The following is a 21,721-nucleotide window of genomic DNA, read 5'->3' as shown; positions in this document are numbered from 1 at the left end:
TCGGAATCACGCCTCCGCCACAATCGCATTGCAAGGATTTTAGTATTAAGCAAGACAGAAATCATGTTCCCAGTTGTCTTTGTGGAATATTATAATGCTTACACGTGTAGTTTCGTTGATTTCCTCCATTCTGCCGACAATAATGCAACAAATAATAGGATACTACGTAAACCATCGTCGAGTCGTAGGATAGGAACTTTCCAGCAAACTACAAAAAGCATTATTTCATCTTCTACAATTACTGTCCCCATGCACCGATACTATATATACGGCGGCGAAGCCCCGTTGTAATCAACCTGCATTGCCTGCCTGCACCGAAAGAAAGCATCTTCCCAGAGAAATATACACCACTCAGCAGTCAACAATGGCTCGATCTCTTCTTCTTTGCTTGATGGTTTTGTTGGATGCGTTACTGATCGTAACCGAGGCCGATTACGCGGCATCTTCGGTGGATCCACAGCCACCAGCCTCTAGCCCATCATACATCAAGGCAAGAAAACAAGAAGCATCTCAAATTCGAAAACTCGGAAAGCACCGGAACAAAGCCATCAGCTCCTCTGCTGCACCAGGATTGAGCCCATCGCAAGCGCCCCAAACCCAGACAAAAGAGAACTTGCATTTGCCGGAAGCAATAAGCTCCTTGGGTGAAAAAAGTGCGACTGCCCAACTTCAGGGCACCCGTATGACGCAGCAACACCACCACTCATTTGACAAATCAGTCGCTGGTGGCGGAGTAATCCTTGGTGGCTTGGGCATGGCATTTTTAGTCGCAGTTGCCTTCTACATTAGAGCTACCAGGAGGAGGAAGACAGAGCCAGTTGGTCCTGTTGCTGGGTTTGCCAAAGTGTGACTCGTTAATTAGGCTCTCCGCACATAGATGCACGAGGAAAACTCCACCACCCGGAAAAAAAAAAAAAAAACTCCTTTTTTCAATATACTGTAAAGCACATACTGTAGGATTTTTTATTCTGCAAAACCTTGTTGACATTGAGAAATGAGAGATTTAATCCGTCATTTTCTAGCTTGCTGACATTTTTTGGCACGACTTCGTAAGGTAATTTGGATCTCGCAACTAAAAACCGTTGAGGTTCATTTCACTTGCCACTATACCACTGAAGGGAGATTTGTAACTGATGAAGAGGCGAACTTACTAACGGGCACGCAACTATGGAGACAAAGCTAATTGCTTGATGCCTGCTCCATTTGCACACTTGATCAGTTACCTTTTTTTTTTTTTTTTTTTTTTTTTTTTAGGCAACAACAGTCATATAACCTAAAGGGAAGGGACGGATGGTGGGTGTCAAACCACCAAAAATAAAATTTATATTAGACCTACTACCAAAACTGAATGAGTATAGTGGTGAATAGGGTCGTCTCCACAGGGAACAGGTAGGCAAGTCACACAGGTAAATGGGGGGGATTTTTAGCAGTAGTACCAACTAATTAAAAAGGAATAAAAACTGAAATTTAAAGTTGATTAAGATAGCAGGAACCAAACTACACAAATAACAATTAATTAAACAACCTAGTCAAGGAATTAATCTTGGCACCGAAGCACACAACTGATCACAGATACACGGGACAATTCATATACTCACGAATAAACTGGTTATAGTGGTCAAGCGACGCGCCCAACCACCAATCTTTCCTTAATTTTATGGTAGTCAAGAGACGCTCATAAACTACCCTCTTGTGACTAGACAATCCCAGAAACGCTCACAGGATTTAATGTAGCCACAGCATTAGGAATTAGAAAGACCCAATTCTAGATGACAAACACACATGCGGGTTTATTTAGGCTAGATTAATTATCCCCACGATCCAAATTAAACCGCTTGCGAGGCGGTGAAATTGTCTCGTTTGCCACTAATCAAGATGCTTAAAGGCGACGCGCCAACATCCTAATTGGCTATCAATTATTTAGACAATCGAATAACAGGCCTAATTATCCAATAAATCTAAACGATAATAACTCAGGAAAAAATAGAGAATAATCAAATACCCATGAACATATAAATTAAAAATAAAACAATTAAAACGATCTCACAGTTATGGTGCTCCAATCCTTGATTTATTCCTCAACTAGATAAACGAACTAGCCTTGCCGCATAATCTTGAAGCAATTCAGAGTTTTCATGGAGTTTTTGTTGATTCAGGACGTAGTAAAAGATGTCGGCTGCTATTTGCTACTTGCGTTCAAAAGGAAAAAGAAGAAAAGAACAAAGAGACAAGTCCAAGACAGAAGATGCCCTAGTCTATTGCTGCCTTTTTTATTTATAGTGTTGCTGCCGCTTCCCTTTGCTTGTTGAATTCGAATTTGTTTCCCACAAGGATTGTTTCCTTATTTCCCTCATTGGATTGTTGCCAAAAGTCCTCTTCGAATTCTATTTCCTCTGCTACTTAAAGGTCTTCGCAGCACTTGCTTTCCAATTCCAATTGGTTTCCAATTCTCCTGTGTTTCCCAAAAGGATTCCTTTTTCTTACTTTCTTAATTGTTTGTTGCCAAAAGACTTCTTGCTTTTAAGGTTTCCTGATCTCACGCATGGTCTCACGCATGGTAGAAAGGTATCTTCCAATCAGAATGGTTGTTCCAGGGATTGGGCCCGCGATCCGGCTTTTTCACGCAGCTCTGTGTTGTCTGGCGTGGGCACGCCTTAGAAGCAAGAGTCTTCTGGATTTTGCCTCCCTTTTGTCACTTTCAACACTAATTGCCTGTAATTAACACAAATACTAATTATGAGCAGAAATCCAATACTTTGCATACTAAACTGCCAAAATTAAGACCAAATAACCACAAATAAAATGCATAATTATATCCCTATCAACGGACCTAAGGAGACCTAGAAATAACTCGAAGGGGACTAAATCACCACCGGATCAAACAGATGCACAATACATTCGCCTGAATTTTTTTGAAGCAAATCACTTAAATGTGACATTTTTGTGGGAGGCATTTTGGTGGTTGATCAGTTACGTTCAACCTAAAATGTCAGTCAAGAGCCAAAATTAACCTCAAAAGCTAGTAAAAATCGACAAAATCACTTTAAAATTTCAAATCTATAGTTTGAGGCACCCAAGACCTCTTCCTCGGGACACGCACTTATCAAACAAGATCACACCCTTACGATTCAAACGGCCTCACGAGCATAGCACGTAGTCGACATGAAGTGATTAACGTGACCTTCTGAGTTTCCATACACTTTTGTAGGTATATCTAACTAAATACTCAAACTTACGGTCGACCTATAGTTGCATCCTATCTCATTAAAGTGACCCGAAGTCTAATAACCTACCAATCATCCCACTATAAAATACCTCATTTCGCATATTCCTTAAGATAACTAATTACAAAACCTAATCCCCTCGTCTCTTTATTACCGAACTCCCACCTTTACTAACTAAGACATCGGAGTTGAACCGGGCCAGCCCCGTCTCTGCTTCGCTGTTTTGCAGGAACCGGTCTCGGGATTGCGGATCTCATCCTCCTCTTTTTTTTTGTCAAATTATAAATCTAATCCCAGAACAGTCCTCAAAAGCCGGCAACTCTTGAGGGTGTCCCAAGGACTTATAACCTAACCCAAACCCAACCCCAACCCCGATGTGGGATTCCTCCTCAGAAACTCGATTTTGTGTTCGTACACAATTATTAACTGAAGTCTAGCACTAATACACTAACCACTCAAACTTCCTTTTTTTTATTTTTTAAGGGGGGTCGGGGGTCGGAGAAGGGTTCTTTTCCGGTCAGATGGAGGCATCAAGCCTAACCTTTACAGAATAAATTAATGATCCACGTTCCATTCGGAAGATCCAAAAGATAGATGTACCCAAGTTGCATTTTAGACATAATCTTCACAACCCATCTGCTGCCCGTCCCACGAGGCCCACAAAGCCCAAACTTCTACTTACCAATCTGGTTTCTGTACCAATGTAAAAGCGCAAAACCCACGAGCCAGCTCCCTTGATCATCACGCAACAGTCCACTCCTACCAGCTAAAATAGAACGTAATCAACCCGATCGTTTAGGCTTACAGAATTGGGCCAATGACCGCATATAATCCTAGTTCAAATTTAAATAAGCCAGTATTAAAGGATTAATAAAAAAATGATCTGATGATAAAATATCAAAAAATTGCCCTTTTTTTGAGTGAAACAACATAAGTGATTTCTAGATATTTTCAGCTTTACTTTCTAACCTTATTTTAATTTTTATTATTGATGTAAGTTTCATAAATAAGATAACATAAGAGTAGTATTGAAAATAGAGTTTTATTTCTCTTGCTTTCAATCCAAAAAGGTTAAAATGTTACCCAAATAAAATGTCAATTCAATAGAGGTAAGTAAGGTTAAAATTTATTTCTCGAATGTTGCCATAAATTCTATTCTCCATGAGTTTAGTACCGACTCAGGCCTTTTTGCAAATTTGTCCAAATCAAATATGTTTTTTGGTAACGTTGCTCCGGAACTTCGTCTTGACATTTGCAGAATTTTAGGCATGTATGAGGGAATGCCGCCCATAACTTATTTGGGGGCACCCCTTATCTCCAAGAAGCTAAAACCCCGAATTGCCAGCCTCTTCTGGATGCCATCTCAAGCAGGATCTCAAGTTGAAAAACTAAGTGCCTATCTTATGCAGGTCGGCTGTAGTTTATTAACTCTACTCTTATGGGAAGACTTCTCTACTGGTTCAATATTTTCAGAATCCCAGCCACTATCAAAGACAAATTAGAGCAAATGCTATGCAGATTCCTTTGGACAAGCTCTAACGTTGGCCCTACTCAAGCAAAAGTTAGTTGGCAAAAAGTCACAATTCCGAAAAATGAAGGAGGACTTGGAATTCGAAAACTCACTGAATGCAATACAGCTAATCTTATGAAGCATTTATGGCGCATTGCATCCTCTAATAAGACACTATAGGTCCTCTGGTTTAAGGAAAGATACCTCAAAAAAGACTCTGTCTGGACTATGAATACTTCTCACTCATGTTCATGGGCTACCCGTAGCATCCTTAAGACTAGGGTTGAAGCTTCAAAGTTGATTACTCATCTTATTGGCAATGGTAGTTCTACTTATCTTTGACTTGAACCATGGCACCCGCGAGATGTTATTTGGAATTCCTTCAATTGGACTACTCCGTTGATTACTATGGATTGCAAGTTCGACAAAGTTTCAAATATCATCCACGGAAAGCAATGGAGACCACCAGATATATCTCTTCCATATTTAAGCATCTTCTGGTAGGAATTACACTCTATTCAAAGATTGAAGAACTAGCAAGACAGAATCATTTGGAGACCCTCACCGTCTGGGAACTTCACTATCAAATCTGCTTGGAATGCTATTTGGACACGACAGGGAAGAGTGCATTGGCATAATCTGGTCTGGTTTAAAGGTTTGGTATCAAGATATTCTTTCATTGCTTGGTTGGCACTAAGGGAAGCACTCCAAATAAAAGACAAGTTGTGTGAATATGGTGTTACAAATGATGGGACCTGTTGCTTATGTGAGTTGCATATTGAAACAGTGCACCATCTATTTTTTCACTGCTCTTATAGTAAGGTTGTTTGGAACATTCTTCTTAGTCTTCTTGGACTGACTTTCAATCAGACTCAAAATTGGTCATAAACTCTCAATTGGCTTTGTTCACATATCAGAGGGGTAGAGTTAAAAGGTCTCTTACGCAAGCTATATTTTTGTGCTGCTGTCTATTTTATATGGCAAAAAAGGAACACCCGCTTGTTTCGCCAGGAAAGCAGATCACCAACAGCATTAGCCCAGACTGTTATAGATCAAGTACAAAAGAAGATTGGGAAAAACTTTAAAGTTAAGAACAACCCGAGCAACAGATCCTTAGCCACAAAATGGAGACTTCAAGCTGCTTTCTTTCATCCAACTATATTCTAGTGTAAATAGGAAGCTCCCAGACCTGAAATTAAATGGTTGAATTGTGATGGATCAGTCCGAGGAGACATAGGGGGTGCAAGCTTCATCCTTAGAGATGAGAATGGTGACATCTTAGCAGCTGTGACTATTGAAGTAGGCGCTGACTCAATATTAATCCACGAGTTGGAAGCCATCAAAGAAGCATTGGTGTTTGCTAAACTCAAAGGATGGGAACGTATTGAGGTTTGCACTGATTCAAAGCTTGCTGCAGATATCTTAAAGAGCAAAATTGACTGTTCTTGGAAGGTTATAGTTGCATATTCTGATATAAAGGATTTAATCTCATATTTCAAAGAGCTGACTATATTTTTTGTATATCGCCAATAAAATCAAGCTGCTGACTTTATGGCTAATTATCTTAATAGGGTTGATAAAGTTATTTTTTAGTCAAAATTTTCCCTTGATCTTTTTAGAATTGTAGAGGAAGATAAGAGGAAAAAATCGACGATTAGGGTGTAAATTATTATTTTATTTTATAAAACCCGCCAATTCTCCAAAAAATGTAAGATTTTGAACACTTTAGAAGTTCTAAATGATATTATAAAAAACCTCAAGGGAAGTTTCTTAAATTATCCCTTTTCTAGAACCTTGTTCAAAATAGTTTAACAAATTACTAAATCTCTCAAATAAATTATTGAATTTTCATTGTATATGGAGTATTTTTTAATTTCTCTATTCCCATCGATTTCCGTATGCATATACTTTTGGCGCTACCAAAAAAAAAAGAGAAAAATGACCATTTTCGTCCCTAAACTTTTTTTTCCGTCGATTTAATCCATAACTTTTATTTCTAGTCAATTTAATACATGAATTTAATTTTCGAGTCCAATTAAGACATTCTGCGGCAGCGCCACCATCTAAAAGTAATTTGACTCCAAATTTAACATCAAACAAGGGCATTTTAAAAATTTCAAGTATGAATTGTAATCAAAGATGACACCTTCGCTGCTGCTGAACCCTCAGGTAGAGTAATCTTTACCGCCGCTGAACCCTCAGGTAGAATTCAGCAGAAATTAGTGCATATATTGAACAAAAACTACATGTAATCTTTTATTTTTCGTCGTACTCTGGAGAAGAGTAAAATATTTTCAGTGTTTATGTTTTTTGTCGCGCCCCATTTTTCGCGATGAAAATAAAAATAAAGCTTGGGATTTATAAAAGTTGTGATTTTATTTTAAAACAAGTTAAAAGGGACCTAAAATGGGACTTTAAAAAATGCGACAATTTGGATCCAAAAATTTAGTCTAAAAGGATTTTTTAGAAAAAATAGGATTCGCCACTTGGTATGGAGTTTTGGTGTGCCAAGTCACCTAAAAAATAAAATAAAATAAAATAAAACCATTTTCGACAACTCCAGGTCTTTGAAAACACAGAAAATGAATTCGAAAGTCACGGTTGAAGAAAAGGAAGACAAAGGTTCAATTATCTCAAACCTAAGGCATCATTTCAATCTAGTCTAAGCTAGTTGCGTGGTTTAGTCAAAATTTGCTTAATCTAACCCTTAAATTTATCACATTTAGATGTTTTCTACATGGATGCAAATAAAATATCGAAAGGGACAAAATATCCATTCAAGGGTTTAATTGAAACAATCGCATTAATTGCGAATGCCAAAATACTTCCTTGAAAAGGTTACGAGTATGCGAATGATGAAATTAAAATAAAAAAAATTAAATTATATATATATATATATAAGTCATCAAAGAAAAAGGGAATGCAACATAAAGGGTACGGGAGGCAAAAACTCGTGACATAATTTTCTTATACATGGATTAATAGAGTATTTAAACTAAAAAGTTATAATCACCCATTTTTCATGTTTGAAAAATAATTCTCCTAATATGAACAAGCAAATGAACCTACTTATCATACAATTTCTTAAATTAAATGCAATTCTAAGTGATATGATTAAAACATATAGAGGATAGGGGATAATATAATAGGGAATATTATGCAAATAAAAAAAGATCCTAAAAATGAAAATATGCATGAAAATGTAGTGAATAACACACAAAGATGAATCTAGCGCAAGACGACCTAAAGGGTCTAGCGTTGAACTAGCCCATTTCTAAAAATCCTTACTAGCGTTGAACTAGCAAGTAAGCAGAGGAAGAAGTCACAACTAGCGTTGTACTAGTGTGGTGACATCATACATTAACAATTCATAGTGAAACAAATAAATCATAAATTAAAACAAATAAACACATAAGAACACGTAGCACATAACACGTAAACATAATATTTAGATACCAAAATCCTAAGAAAAACAGATAAAACACATAACACATAAGTCACATAAACACGAAACCTATCTATTACATCGGGGAATCTAACTACAATCTAAAATGGGAAAGATATGATAAAATAAAATTAGTTATGCTATCTATTACATTTTTGAGGTATTTAAATGCCTCTCGAATAATTATAAAAATTAACTAAACAAATATAATATAAGAAAATTTGAATGAATATTTAAATCAAATAAATAAAGCATATAAAAATATATAAACACATAGGAACACATAAGAGTACGTAATTGACATTGAAATAATAAAAATAGGAGTACCTCGCGTTTGAAGTGGTGACTAAATGGAGTCAAATTGTCCTATTTATACTCACAATGAACAAAAGAATCATGACACCAATTTAATTGAAAAAAGTAATATTAATAATGAAAATTCACCTTAATATGTCAAACGTAAATAAATTTAAGAATATCTAAAAATTACAAGTTAAACATACTCAAAAGTAGCATAATTAGCTATTAAAGAAGAGAAGCAATCATAATAAAGAGAGTCAAAATTCACCAGGGACTGAATTGCATAAATCAAAAAAACTTTTGGGGACAAAAATTATATTTTCAAAGTTCAGGGGTCAAAATTAAATGAAAGATAAAATTCAGGGACCGAAATGCAATTAATTTAAGGACCTACATGAAAGAAATTTAAAATGTTCTGGACCGAAATGAAACTACTCCAAAGATCAGGGGCCAAAGGGCAATTTCGTAATCAGATCTTCTTAAGAAAACAGGCTACTGGGCCATTCTTTTATTTCTTTGGGGCCAAAACTACCTGAGCCCAGCCGAAAGTCCAAACCAAAATACACAGGCCAGCCCGTCTTTTATCACTCAAACCCAACCCAAAAAATGCATGGGCTCTAACTTTCTAACCCAATCGAAACCCAAAAAAAATAAACAAAACCCATTCTCAAAACCCAACCAAAACTAAATCTTGCCCCATCAAAAAAAAAAAAAACATTAGCCCAATTCTCTTTTTTTTTTCTTTTTCTTTCCTTTTTTCATTCTTCTTCTTTCTTCCCGCCGTTTCCTTCTTTCTGCTTCTGCTTTCTCCTTCTTCTCCACCGAGAAGTTGAAGCTTCTCCCTGCTGGCGGCCATGGCAGCCACCGGTGGCGCCGCCGGCCGCCGGCGACTTTTCTGGTTGCCAAAATTTCTCAAAATACATATTCCCACTCCATTTTTCGCGTAGAATCCATTTCCGGAGTTAGTTTTTACAAGAAATAATCCAAAAGTGGTCAAATAGCCAAAGAACAGCCACGATTTTTATTTTTTCAAATCATCCTATCTTTCACCAAAAATTATAAAAATTATACCATAACACTCCTTATAACTTATACAATATTACTATGACTTTAATTTGACAAAAAAACAATATAAAGAGACTAGAATAAAGCAAAACAGCCCCTAAAATTCGTTTTTTTCATTTTGGCATTTTCACAAACACTTGACATGCATTCATGGGCCCGTTTCTTTTTTCTTAGTTCTATGCATGACTTGTCCCAAAAACTCAACAACCCAACAACCAAGGAAACCAGCAAAAGCAAAAGAAAATTAAACAATGAAGCATGGATTTAACGTGCTAAACAAAACTAAAAATTACCTCAATGTAGGTGGCAATCCCTTGGTTGAAGTTTCTGATGCAAAGCTCCAATTATCCAACAGGTTGCTGCCTTGTTGTGTGCAAAATGTGTTGGAAAAATATTGGGAGAGATGAGAGCCGAGAAAAGGAGAGGCGTTATTCTTTTTTTCGTTTTTTTTTCGGTTGAGAGACCAGAGAAAGAGTTGAGAGAGTTTTTTTTTTCTTGTCTCTTTTTGTTTCTTGTCTCCAGAGCAAAAATAGAGCCAAGAGATGTCTTGAGAGTGGAGTGTTAGGTTGGTAAAAATGATGGTTTTCTTCCAAATGACAAGAAAGATCAATGCAAAAATATGATGAAATTTTTACCGAAATGAGAAGAAATGTTAATGAGGATGGAGTATAAAAATGGATTAATAGTGATTTTGGTGAAGCAAAATGATTAGGATGATTTTTTATTTTCTTAATTTTTTTTATTTTTTTTTCTTTTCCTAAAACAAACCTGCAAAAATTAGAAAAATGCACATTAAAATATAAGAAAATAAATAATTCACTAAATAGAAAAAAAATTTCAAGAATACATTAAAATTTGACAAAAAATTGGTGTCTACATTTTTCTTGTTCATGCTTAGGGGTCATGTTGTTTCGAGTTTTGCTGAACGCCTGAACAGATGTGGATGTACAGAAAGCCAAAAGCAGAGCTGCATTCTGGACCACGAAGCATTCCACGTATATCTGCACCAACTGTTGGACCTTTTATTGCACCACCACTACCAGTTCAAGCGCCTTGTTTCCAACCTTTTAATTTTCCACCAAATAGTTCATGAGATATGCGTGGTTTGAAAAACCATATGCTTATAAATCCAATTTCACCTCGTGTAATACCGGATGTTCATCTCGTGTAAAGCCATCTTTCCTTGAGCGAAGTTCTAAAGATGAATTTTCGCTGAACCCTCTTCCAAAGTAATCGGCACCGCCGTTGCCATTGAGCCCTCTTTGAAATCTCAAAATAGTGAGTGACTCTCTCTCAAAACTGAATTTGTTCTCTAAGGAGGGACATTTAGGCTCGGATCGCCCGAGGCCTGGTTCTCTGATCTTCCCTGAAGTACCACCTCGGTCATACGTCTCCCGAGGCGATCAGCATCCATTGTCCACCTCAGCTACGAGGTCCAAGTCGTATCCCCCAAAGTGAACTTCGTATGATATTCAATTATGGAAAGGAGGGAGGTGACCTCTGACGCACCTGACACCTGACTGAGGACTGCTCTGACACGCCGCCTGAACCTGACAGAATGTCCCATCACGTCCTCTCATAGAGACCGGTCAAGTCCACCGGATGCACTGACTATCCCAAATCTTTAGGGACCTGTGCAGGCATTCTCTCTCTCTCTCCTATCCGTCCCCTATAAATACCCAACGTATCTACCAAGAAAGAGAATGATCAATTTCTGGTAACACCATACTGCTATCTTCCCATTACTTTCTTACTAATATACTGCCGAACTGATTTAAGCTTCGGAGTTACACCGGGGGATTCAGACCCCTTTCACAATTCTAGCAGGTGACTCAGCCACGGTGACCGTCCAGTCCGAAATCCTATTCCAGTCCGTGGACATCATTTCAGCGGGGCAAAAAATCACCTCTTCAATTGGCGCCGTCTGTGGGAAACGTGAAGACATTAGAATATGAAGCCTGCGCGTTCTAAGAGCAAAAAAGCTCTCACTATCGAGGCCGAGCAAAGCAATGCAGCTCAACAAGAAAATATTCCTGAAGGGCAGGAGTCCCCAAGGACTCAGCCGGCAAACGAAGAAGCAATAACCCGTATGACCGAGTTTGTGACTGAGAACCCCAATATCTTTGAAGAATTGGGGAGATACCTTAAGAGACAAGGCAAACAAAAAGCCGAGTCCTCTAAAAGGAAGTCAGATGGGTCCCCTGAGGATTCATCTGAAGAAGAGTCAGATGGGAGGCGCTTAAGCCGAAGTGCCTCAAAGCGAGCATTTTCCAAGGCCACCTCTAAGGTAGCCTCCCTGACCAAGGCGTTTTCTCGAGGGCTCCTGGGGCGACAACCCGAGGAAGAATCTCGGCCCTTGGAAATACCCGGGGTGGACTGCATGAGGGTTCCACCGTTTACAGATGATATAAACGAGGAAAGGCTTCCTCCCAATTTTAAGCTCCCCGCAGTACAATCTTATGATGGCCGAGGTGACCTCGAAGATCACATCCATACCTTCATCTCGGCCTTTCGCCTATACTGCATCCCAGACCCTGTCATATGCCGAGCCTTTCCAGTATTCCTCCGAGAAACTGCTCGAAAATGGTTCTGGGCTCTAGAACCTAGGAGCATCTCAACCCTGGGTGAATTAGTGGAAAAGTTTCTCCACCGGTTTGTCTCCTCCCGACCTACGACCAAGATCTCGGCTTACCTGCTCACTGTGCAGCAGAACCCGGGAGAGTCACTCCGGTCGTACGTCCGGAGGTTCCATGAGAAAAGCGTTCAGATACCTGACCCCAATGAACAGGTAACCCTCGCTGCCTTCACCCATGGACTCGTTGCCGGGGAGTTTAATACGGGAATCCATAAGAAATACCCCCGCACACTGCATGAATTGTGGTTGAAGGTCGAAAAGGGCATACAGGCCAAAGACCTCCACCGCATGAAGAAAGAGGTCCAAGCCACCCGTTCAAGGGCTGATCCCAGAAAGGAAAAAGACGCTGGCCGAACTGAAGCAGGGTCGGGAAGTGGCTTCCGAAGTCCAGGCCGAGACCGCCGCAGCGTGTTCGACAGGATATCCAAGGGGAAGTCACCTATTCCCGAGTCCGAGTTGACTCCTTTGAATACTACCCGATCTCACGTGTTGTCCGTGATGGAACAAAACAACCTCGGAAAGGCCCCACCAAGGATGCTTGGAAGCAGAGACAAAAGGAATTCGAACCTCTACTGCTTGTATCACCGTGACATCGGTCACGAGACTGAGGATTGCAACGATCTCAAGTGGGAGATCGAGAACCTCATTAGACGGGGGCACTTAAAACAGTTCATCCGCCGAGGTGGAGGCCACCAACGTGACGAAAATCGGCATGACAGACGAGGTGACCAACGCCGAGATGAGCGGCGGACCTCCAGAAGCAGTTGCCGACCTCCTGAGGATCCCAGGGAGACGAAAAGGCCTCCCCCAGACAGATCTGCAGGACATGGGTTGGGATATGGGCCGAACATCGCCGGAGTCATTAACACCATTGCCGGAGGTCCGACGGGAGGGGATAGTCAGAACTCCCGGAAGAGGACCTATTGGCAGGCCAACCCGGATCAAGCCGAGTCGAGTTCTCGCCTGTCCGAATTGATCACCTACGGACCCAGTGATCCCGTCCCAACTACCTCCAGCAGTCATGAAGCCTTGGTGATTGAAGTCCTCACCAACAACTACATTGTGAAAAAGGTCGACATAGATCCGGAAAGTTCAGTTGACGTCATGTACCTCCGCACTTTTGAGAGTCTTAAACTGACTAGAGAGAACATGACCCCGGTGAGAACCCCTCTTGTAGGGTTCGGAGGGCACGTTGTCCACCCCGAGGGAATGGTGACCCTGACGGTGACCGTGGGGCACCACCCCCACTGCCGAACTATCCCAGTGAACTTTGTGGTGGTTAAGGCCGACTCCCCGTACAACATGGTCTTGGGGCGACCCACACTTAATGCTCTGCGGGCAGTGTACTCTACCTACCACCTAAGCTTTAAGTTTTCTACTCTCGCAGGAGTGGCCGAGGTCAGTAGCGACGTCTGCGCTGTCCGGAAGTGTTACCTCGCCACTCTACAAGCGGCCTCCCCATCAACCTCCGGAACGAGACCCGAGAAGAGGTCAAATATCCTCTCAATAGATAGCATTGATCCTCAGCGAGTTGAGAAGGTCCCGAGACTGGAGACTGGGGATGAGGTGGAAGAGCTTCCCCTGGACCCCACAAAGCCTAATCAGACAGTTCGCGTTGGTACCAGATTGCCCGGTCCAATCCGAAGAGGTATGGTGGATCTCCTCAGAGAATATCGGGACGTCTTTGCTTGGGCCGCCGAAGAGGTCCAAGGAGTCCCACACCACCTCATGATGCATGAGTTGAACGTCGACCCCCAAGTCCGTTCGGTCAAACAGAAGAGAAGGCACCTCGGCCCTGAGCGCAGCCGAGCTGTCGGTGAGAAAGTGGACAAGCTCTTACCCGCTAAAATCATCCAAAAAGTCCAATACCCAACTTGAGTGTCCAACCCGGTCATGGTCAAGAAGGATACGGGGGCTTGGAGGATGTGCGTCGACTTCACCGACCTCAACAAGGCCTGCCCCAAGGACTGTTACCCACTGCCCAAGGTTGATACCTTGGTAGACTCGGCAATGGGATATGAGATCCTCTGTTTCCTGGATGCATTCAAAGATTATCACCAAATTGGTATGAGCCAAGAAGACCAGGAGAAGACGGCCTTCTACACTGACCGCGGCACGTACTGTTACACTACCATGCCCTTCGGATTGAAGAATGCCGGAGCCACTTACCAACGCTTGGTCAACCAAGCATTCAGGTCTCAGATCGGCCAGAATGTTGAGACCCATGTAGATCATATCCTCCTCAAAAGCCAGACGACCTCTGCTTTTCTGGCCGACCTGAAAGAAGTCCTTGATATTCTCCGGAAGACGCGAATGATGCTGAACTCCAAGAAATGCGTTTTTGGGGTGACCTCGGAAAAATTCTTGGGTTACCTCATCTCAAGGCGAGGTATAGAAGCGAACCCAGATAAGGTGCGAGCCATCCAGGAGATGTCCCCACCTCGATGCGTCCGCGATGTTCAAAGGTTGACGGGGCGATTGGCCGCCCTGAACCGGTTCCTATCGCAGTCAGCCTCCAAAGCTCTGCCATTTTTCAAAGTATTGGAAAAAGCTGACCACTTCTCCTGGACTAAAGAGTGTCAACAGGCGTTTGAACAACTGAAGGATTACCTTCACCATCTCCCAACGCTCACCTCACCTCGTCCAGGGGATAAATTGATTCTATACCTTTCTGCCGCGGTCGAAGCCGTGAGTGCCGTGCTGATAAGAGAGGAAAGAGTCTAGATGCCTGTTTACTACGTTAGCCGATTCCTCCGAGGTCCAGAGACGAGGTACACACAAGCGGAGAAACTTGTGCTGGCCCTGATCCACGCAGCCCGCAGACTCAAACCCTACTTTTTAGCTCACCACATCTGTTTGAGAACTGATCAACCACTCCGGCAGATCCTGATACGACCTGAGGCTTCGGGACGTCTCACCAAATGGGCCATTGAACTGGGGGAGTATGACCTCTCTTATGAACCTCGCACAGCAATTAAGGCCCAAGCTCTTGCGGACTTTTTAGCCGAGCTCACCTTTGACGAGGTGAAAGAGCCCATCCCATCTACCACCCCGGTGACAGCTGAAGTGGCCATCGCTGAGCTCCAGCGATGGATTCTACACGTAGATGGGTCGTCCAACAGTGAGAGTAGTGGAGCAGGCCTGCTCCTCGAAGACCCTCAAGGAGATGTGTGCTCGTACGCCATGATGTTTGACTTCGCTGCCTCCAACAATGAAATCGAATACGAGGCTGCTATAGCTGGCCTGCAATTAGCTCGCAAGTTCGGGGCTTCACACATTTTGGTGTATAGCGACTCCCAACTCATCGTGTGCCAAATATTAGGCGAATACGAGGTCAGAAACGAAGTGATGCATCGCTATCTCTCTAAGGTCCTCCAGCTAGTGGCACACTTCGAGTCCTTCGAAATTCAAAGGATACCACGGTCACAGAATCGGAGGGCCGACGCACTCTCCCGGCTCGCATCCACTTCTTTTGCCGACCTAAATAAGACGGTTCTCGTAGAAGTGTTAGCCGAGCCGGGGTATGAAGGAGAGGTCGTGTACCCCATCTATTCCGAGAACACCTGGATGGGGCCCTTAACTCGATTTCTCAGCCATGGAGAGCTCCCTGAGGACCGAGCTGAAGCACAGAAGCTTCAATCAAAAGTAGTTCGGTACACCCTCCGACAAGGCCTTCTCTACAAGAGGTCTTACCTCGAGCCCTGACTGTGATGTATCACCCCGGAGGAAGGCGAGAGAATCCTTCAAGACATTCATGAGGGATTCTGTGGTGCCCACGTCGGCTTCAGGATGCTTGTGAAGAAAGCTTTGCTGCTCGGGTACTTCTGGCCCACCATGAGGGTAGATGCCCAGGTCATGGTACTTTGTTGCCCTTCCTGCCAACACCACGCTCCTGAGCACCACCAGCCGACCAACCTCATGATACCCATCACCTCGCCGTGGCCATTCGAGCAATGGGGAACTGATATAATCGGTCCATTCCCCAGGGCTCTAGGCAACCATGTTTACGTGGTGGTAGCAGTAGACTACTTCACCAAATGGGTTGAGGCTGAGCCCCTGAGAAGCATCACTGGAGCTGCGGTTCAAAAATTCTTTTGGAAGAACATGGTGTGTCGTTTCGGCCTGTCCCGGGTGATCATCTCGGATAATGGCAGGCACTTCGCAGATAATCCTTTCAAGGCATGGTGTGAAAACTTGGGGATTAAGCAACACTTCACCTCGGTTGGACACCCTCAAGCAAATGGATAAACCGAAAATTTCAACCGAACTTTCCTCCATGGACTCAAGACCAGGCTCCACCAGGCTGGATCATCGTGGATGGAAGAGCTCTCCAGTGTGCTGTGGTCCTACCGAACTACGCCGAAATCAGCCACTCAGGAAACCCCGTTTTCCTTAACCTACGGATCTGAAGCTGTTGTCCCAGCCGAGTTCATCACACCAAACCCACGTATGGCCGCATATGCTGCCGAGGCCAATGAAGAGGAACGGCGAGTTGATCTCGACCTGGCCGAGGAGAAGCGTGATATGACCGCGACCAAAGTTGCTACTTATAAAAATATCCTAACTGGCTACTACAACGCACGGGTCAAACATTTGCGATTCAATGCGGGAGACCTTGTTCTCCGGAAGAATTCAGTTAGCCGAGCTGAACCTCAGGGTAAACTAACTCCCAAGTGGGAAGGATCCTACCGTGTTGTTGAGTTCAGCCAAAATGGATATTGTAAATTAGCTTACCGAGATGGTTCTCGAGTGCCTCGGACTTGGCATGCCGAAAACCTTAAGTTGTATTACCCTTGAAGGGTACGTGCTCTCAAATTTTAGTTCTTCAATTTCGCACTTATTTTTGTCTTATCACAAATGAGAAATAAGGGGACAAAGCGGTAGTCAAAGGAAGAAAACTGAACTCAGTTAAAAAGAAAAAACATGAAGTCAAATTTTATTTAAAGTGGGAAGAGCAAAAGGCCGAGGTTATTCATGACCTAGGCCCTTGATTACAAAAAGAGTGCTCCTAAGCACTCCTTACCCCAGCATTCTGACCCCCCATGGTCTGGCCTCCCGTCTCGGTATCTTGTCCTCCCTCAACTCCTCCGCCGACCTGGCCGCCTTCAATATCATCACCGTCTAACTCAAATTCCTGGAGCCATTTATTGAACTCGACCCGGACCTCGGCTAGGTCTCGGCCAGCTTGGATGCCCTCACCCATGCGGTCGCACAGCTCCTTGGCATCCTCATTATAGTGCGGAGCGTTTTGAAGGGACTCCAGTTGTTCAGAGGAAAGGAAGGGCGTTGCATCATTGACGGCTGAAGTGTAGCCCAACATGAAGCTTGGCCGAGTCAGCTCCCCGAGATCTCGCGTGAAGGATTCTGAGCTGCGGAAGGATACCACGGCAGTCACCCCGCCCTGGTTTATGACCTCCTGGGTCGACTGCTCCTCTTGGGCTCTTCTTCTTCTTTCCTCATCAAGGGCGGTGATCAAGGAGTTATTCGCGACTTCGGCCTTCTTCCTCGCCGCCTCGGCCTTGTCGCGCTCCAGCTCGGTTGCCCTTAGCTTTCCTTCCAGGTCAGCAATCTTCTTCTGGAGCTCGGCGGGTGGCTCGAAGGTTTTCATAAATCGCCCGTAGCGTTGAATCATTTCAGCAAAGAATGCCGTGGTGGAGGCCCAGGAGACCGAAGTACTTTGCATTAGCTCACCCGGAGTGAGTTTCCTGGCATAAATGCTATCTCGAGACAACACCGAGTGCACCAAGAGCTCCTGAGCAACCAGGGGGTTCTTGCACCGGTCGTTGACATTAATCTCCCACTCCGGACACCAGTGCGATCCGGGGTGCCTCTTGTCCTCCTCGACCGCTTTGGAGGGTACATGGTGGAGGTTAAACAAAGAGGCCCCTGTGACGGGGTTATCCGGGAGCGTGGTCACGCCTTGGCCCGGGGTGGAGTGGCTATCGTGACCCTCCGGATAGGTACCCCCACTGGGATGGCCGAGGCGCAGGAGCCTCCGGGAGTGGCCGAGGTGTGTGAGCCCTCGCCCACGATCACTACGGTAGGCTCGCGGTCGCTTGTCCCCGCGGTGGACTTCTTAGCAGGCCTGGGGGAGGACCCAGTGGCGTCTTTGCGCTTCTTGGGTGGCCTCTTCGCCACCTCGACGTTCCCTGAGATGATCAGGTCAGAAATCTTCGTCACTGCATAGCATGAAGGAGAGTTAGTTAGAATTCAAGAAAGATAAACTAAAAGAGGGAAATGAAAAAATACAAGGTATGTGAAGCCTAGAGGAGAGGTGGACGGGATGATCCGAGCTGATCAAGGCTCGGCTGAGCCCGCATTCTACTGGAATCACTTCGAAGAAATCCCAACAGTTGATCCTGAGGTCCGACCCCGTTAGCTTCTGGAAGTTGCGTTCTTCCAGCTTGCCCGGAGATACCTCCTTTACCGAGGTGGGTGGCCTCCACCAGAACCCCCAGGGGAAGTTCTCAGCCGGGATGAAGATGAAATTTCTCTTCCACTCCTTTATTGAGCTCGGAGCATCAACCACCAGTTTCGAAACTTTATTCCCGAAGTAGAACCATCTCTTTTCACTTCCGCTGTTTTTGAGTGAGTAACAGCAGCGGAAGAGGTTGACTGTGGGTTCTATCTCCTGATGTCGGCAGAGTAACTGGAAGCCGACGAGGACCCGAATCGCATTAGGGGTGAGTTGAGTGATTCTCACCCCCCAGTACTTCAGGCAATCTCGAAGAAATCTCGTCGTGGGCACTCTGAGCCCGGCCTTCAGTTGGTCCACATAGATGACCACCCTATCCTTCGGTGGCAGGGCGGCGGACTGATGCGGCTGTGGTACATAGATGTTGTAGTCCTTCCTCCAGGGGTATCTGCGGATCACCTCGGCGACCTCGGCTTGTCCCACGGCACTGTTGAAGGTCGGCATCTGACCGTAGTTGAGCGTCGCCACGTTCGGAGGAGTGGACGGTTCTTGAACACCCTCGTCCCTAGGGACCTCAGTCCCGAGGTCATCATTATACAGGACCTCTGGATCGACTTCAATCTCCTCGGCCTGCTCTTCTGGAGTTACGACTCGGTGAGACGCCTCTGCACCCTGTTCTTCGACGTCAGACGCCGTTCTTTCCTCGGAGGGGTCGGGCCTCTCCGTCTCTGTAAAGTCGGGCCTCACTGTCTCTTTGTGCGTACGAGCTGTTCTAGCCATTGTATCAGAGGGGGAAGAAGTGAACTTACTTAGAGTCTGCGACTTGAAGAAGATGCCGAAGTAGATGTGGTTTAGAAAGGTTGCCGAAGTGAAAAGAGAAAGAAACAGAGTTCTGGGGTGATTCTTGATTTTTAGTGAAGAGTAAAACGGTGAAAAGAGATCCCTATTTATAGGCCACCAGGGTGAAACCCAAGAGACGGCACCCTCTCTTCTCATTAATGGGAGGACTGTTCGTCTGCCAACACGTCTGACAGCCGTCCCTTCAGTTTCACTCAGTCCCATCCGCGCAGTCATGACGTGTCTGTGATCCGTGTCATACACGTTTGTCAGCCTCGGGAAGCGACGACCTCGGCAAATGCCGATCCCGCCCTTCCCAAAGTTTGGGGGGCTTAGTGAGGAGAGACATTTAGGCTCGGATCGCCCGAGGCATGGTTCTCTAACCTTCCCTGAAGTACCACCTCGGTCATACGTCTCCCGAGGCGATCAGCATCCATTGTCCACCTCGGCTATGAGGTCCAGGTCATATCCCCCGAGGTGAACTTCGTATGATATTCAATTATGGAAAGGAGGGAGGTGACCTCTGACGCACCTGACACCTGACTGAGGACTGCTCTGACACGCCGCCTGAACCTGACAGAGTATCCCATCACGTCCTCTCATAGAGACCGGTCAAGTCCACCGGATGCACTGACTATCCCAGATCTTTAGGGATCTGTGCAGGCATTCTCTCTCTCTCCTATCCGTCCCCTATAAATACCCAACGTATCTATCAAGAAAGGGGATGATCAATTTCTGGTAACACCATACTACCATCTTCCCATTACTTTCTTACTAATATACTGTCGAACTTGTGACGCCCCGAAAAAAAATGAGTGTGAGAACCCGTAAAAACCCTAATCTTTTCCGAGGGTTTTATTTCCTTTAATAGCATGTTTTCTGCATTTCCTGGCTTAGGAAATTTTTCTGAGGATGTAAGTATACGTTCCACGATTGGAATCAGTTTCCGCTGCATTTGTAATATGTAATCATTGGAGAATTTGATGTAATTTTGAGATTTATATTGTAATTGGGTTGAGAACTGTAGTGAGCGACTGAGTCCCGGTGAGAGTTGGGCAGGCGGTCCGCCGAACCCTCTGGTTCGCCTTAGGGGGAGGTGGGGCCGTTATAGAACTGACTTAAGCTTCGGAGTTACACCGGAGGATTCAAACCCCTTTCACAATTCTAGCAGGTGACTCAGTCACGGTGACCGTCCAGTCCGGAATCCTATTCCAGTCCGTGGACATCATTTCAGCAGGGCCAAAAATCACCTCTTCATTCTCTTTGATGCATTTGACCCGAATATATAAGAAATTTCCTTCTGTTTTCAAAATAAAAAAGCTAGAGCTTTAAGGGTTGAAATATTGGGGAACCTATTCACCTACATTTGCAGATTTCCTCTTCTACTTTCTCAATTACAATGTAAATTCAAAGTTGGATGGAAAGAGAAGGAGAAGAGAAGAAGGAGGAGATGGGTTGTTGGTGGCAGAGGTTGGTAGCGGAGAGGAGATAATTCAAAGTTTTTAAAATACCCTTATTTAATGTTAAATGATGAGCCAAATTACTTTTAGATAGTGGTGCCGTCATAGAAAGCCTTAATTGGATCCAAAAATTAAATTCATGTATTAAATTGGCCAGAAATAAAAGTTAGGGACTAAATCGACGGAAAAAAAGTTTAAGAACGAAAATGACCATTTTTCCAAAAAAAAAAAATCCTGAAAGATAAATTTGATTTTCGTTAACCCCATTTTTTTAATTTAAGGAGAAAAAAAATAACAGGTGAGAAAACTTGCTTGATGAGTAGCTGAGGAATTCATACACACCTTGGTAAAATATAAAGAGTAATCTCAGAGAACAAAGCCACTGCAAGTTTGCAAGCATGAAAGGTGGGTGAGAAATAACGACGTTGGCCTAGATTTGAATAGACTCAATTTTTAAAAATTTAATAATTCAAATTATCTAATATCATTTCATAAAATGGGCGTGATACAGTTTGAGACATTAAAATTTTAAGGGATAATTTCAGAAACCTCCCTGAGGTTGAGACATTAAAATTTTAAAAGTTATTGGTGGCAGAGGTTGGTAGCGGAGAGGAGATAATTCAAAGTTTCCAAAATACCCTTATTTAATGTTAAATGATGAGCCAAATTACTTTTAGATAGTGGTGCCGTCATAGAAAGCCTTAATTGAATCCAAAAATTAAATTCATGTATTAAATTGACTAGAAATAAAAGTTAGGGACTAAATCGACGGAAAAAAAAGTTTAAGAACGAAAATGACCATTTTTCCAAAAAAAAAAATCTTGAAAGAT

The 21,721-nt window shown here is 43.5% G+C and overlaps 1 protein-coding gene across 1 annotated transcript; it reads left to right on the top strand.

The window, feature by feature from the left end:
* The first annotated feature begins 16,496 nt into the window (after positions 1-16,496).
* On the top strand, positions 16,497-16,976 carry LOC140008134 (uncharacterized). Its single transcript, XM_072051710.1, has one exon. It carries the CDS (start codon positions 16,497-16,499, stop codon positions 16,974-16,976), a length of 480 nt encoding a protein of 159 aa, XP_071907811.1.
* The last annotated feature ends 4,745 nt before the right edge of the window (positions 16,977-21,721 follow it).

This window comes from Coffea arabica, chromosome 6c, assembly GCF_036785885.1.
Source record: "Coffea arabica cultivar ET-39 chromosome 6c, Coffea Arabica ET-39 HiFi, whole genome shotgun sequence".
Taxonomy (NCBI): Eukaryota; Viridiplantae; Streptophyta; class Magnoliopsida; order Gentianales; family Rubiaceae; genus Coffea; species Coffea arabica.
The sequence above is the reverse complement of the archived record's forward strand: the minus strand, read 5'-3'. Positions and strand labels throughout refer to the sequence as shown.

Coding starts and splice junctions, on each gene's coding strand:
- LOC140008134 (XM_072051710.1), top strand. CDS start 16,497: ATGGAAGAGCTCTCCAGTGTGCTGTGGTCCTACCGAACTACGCCGAAA.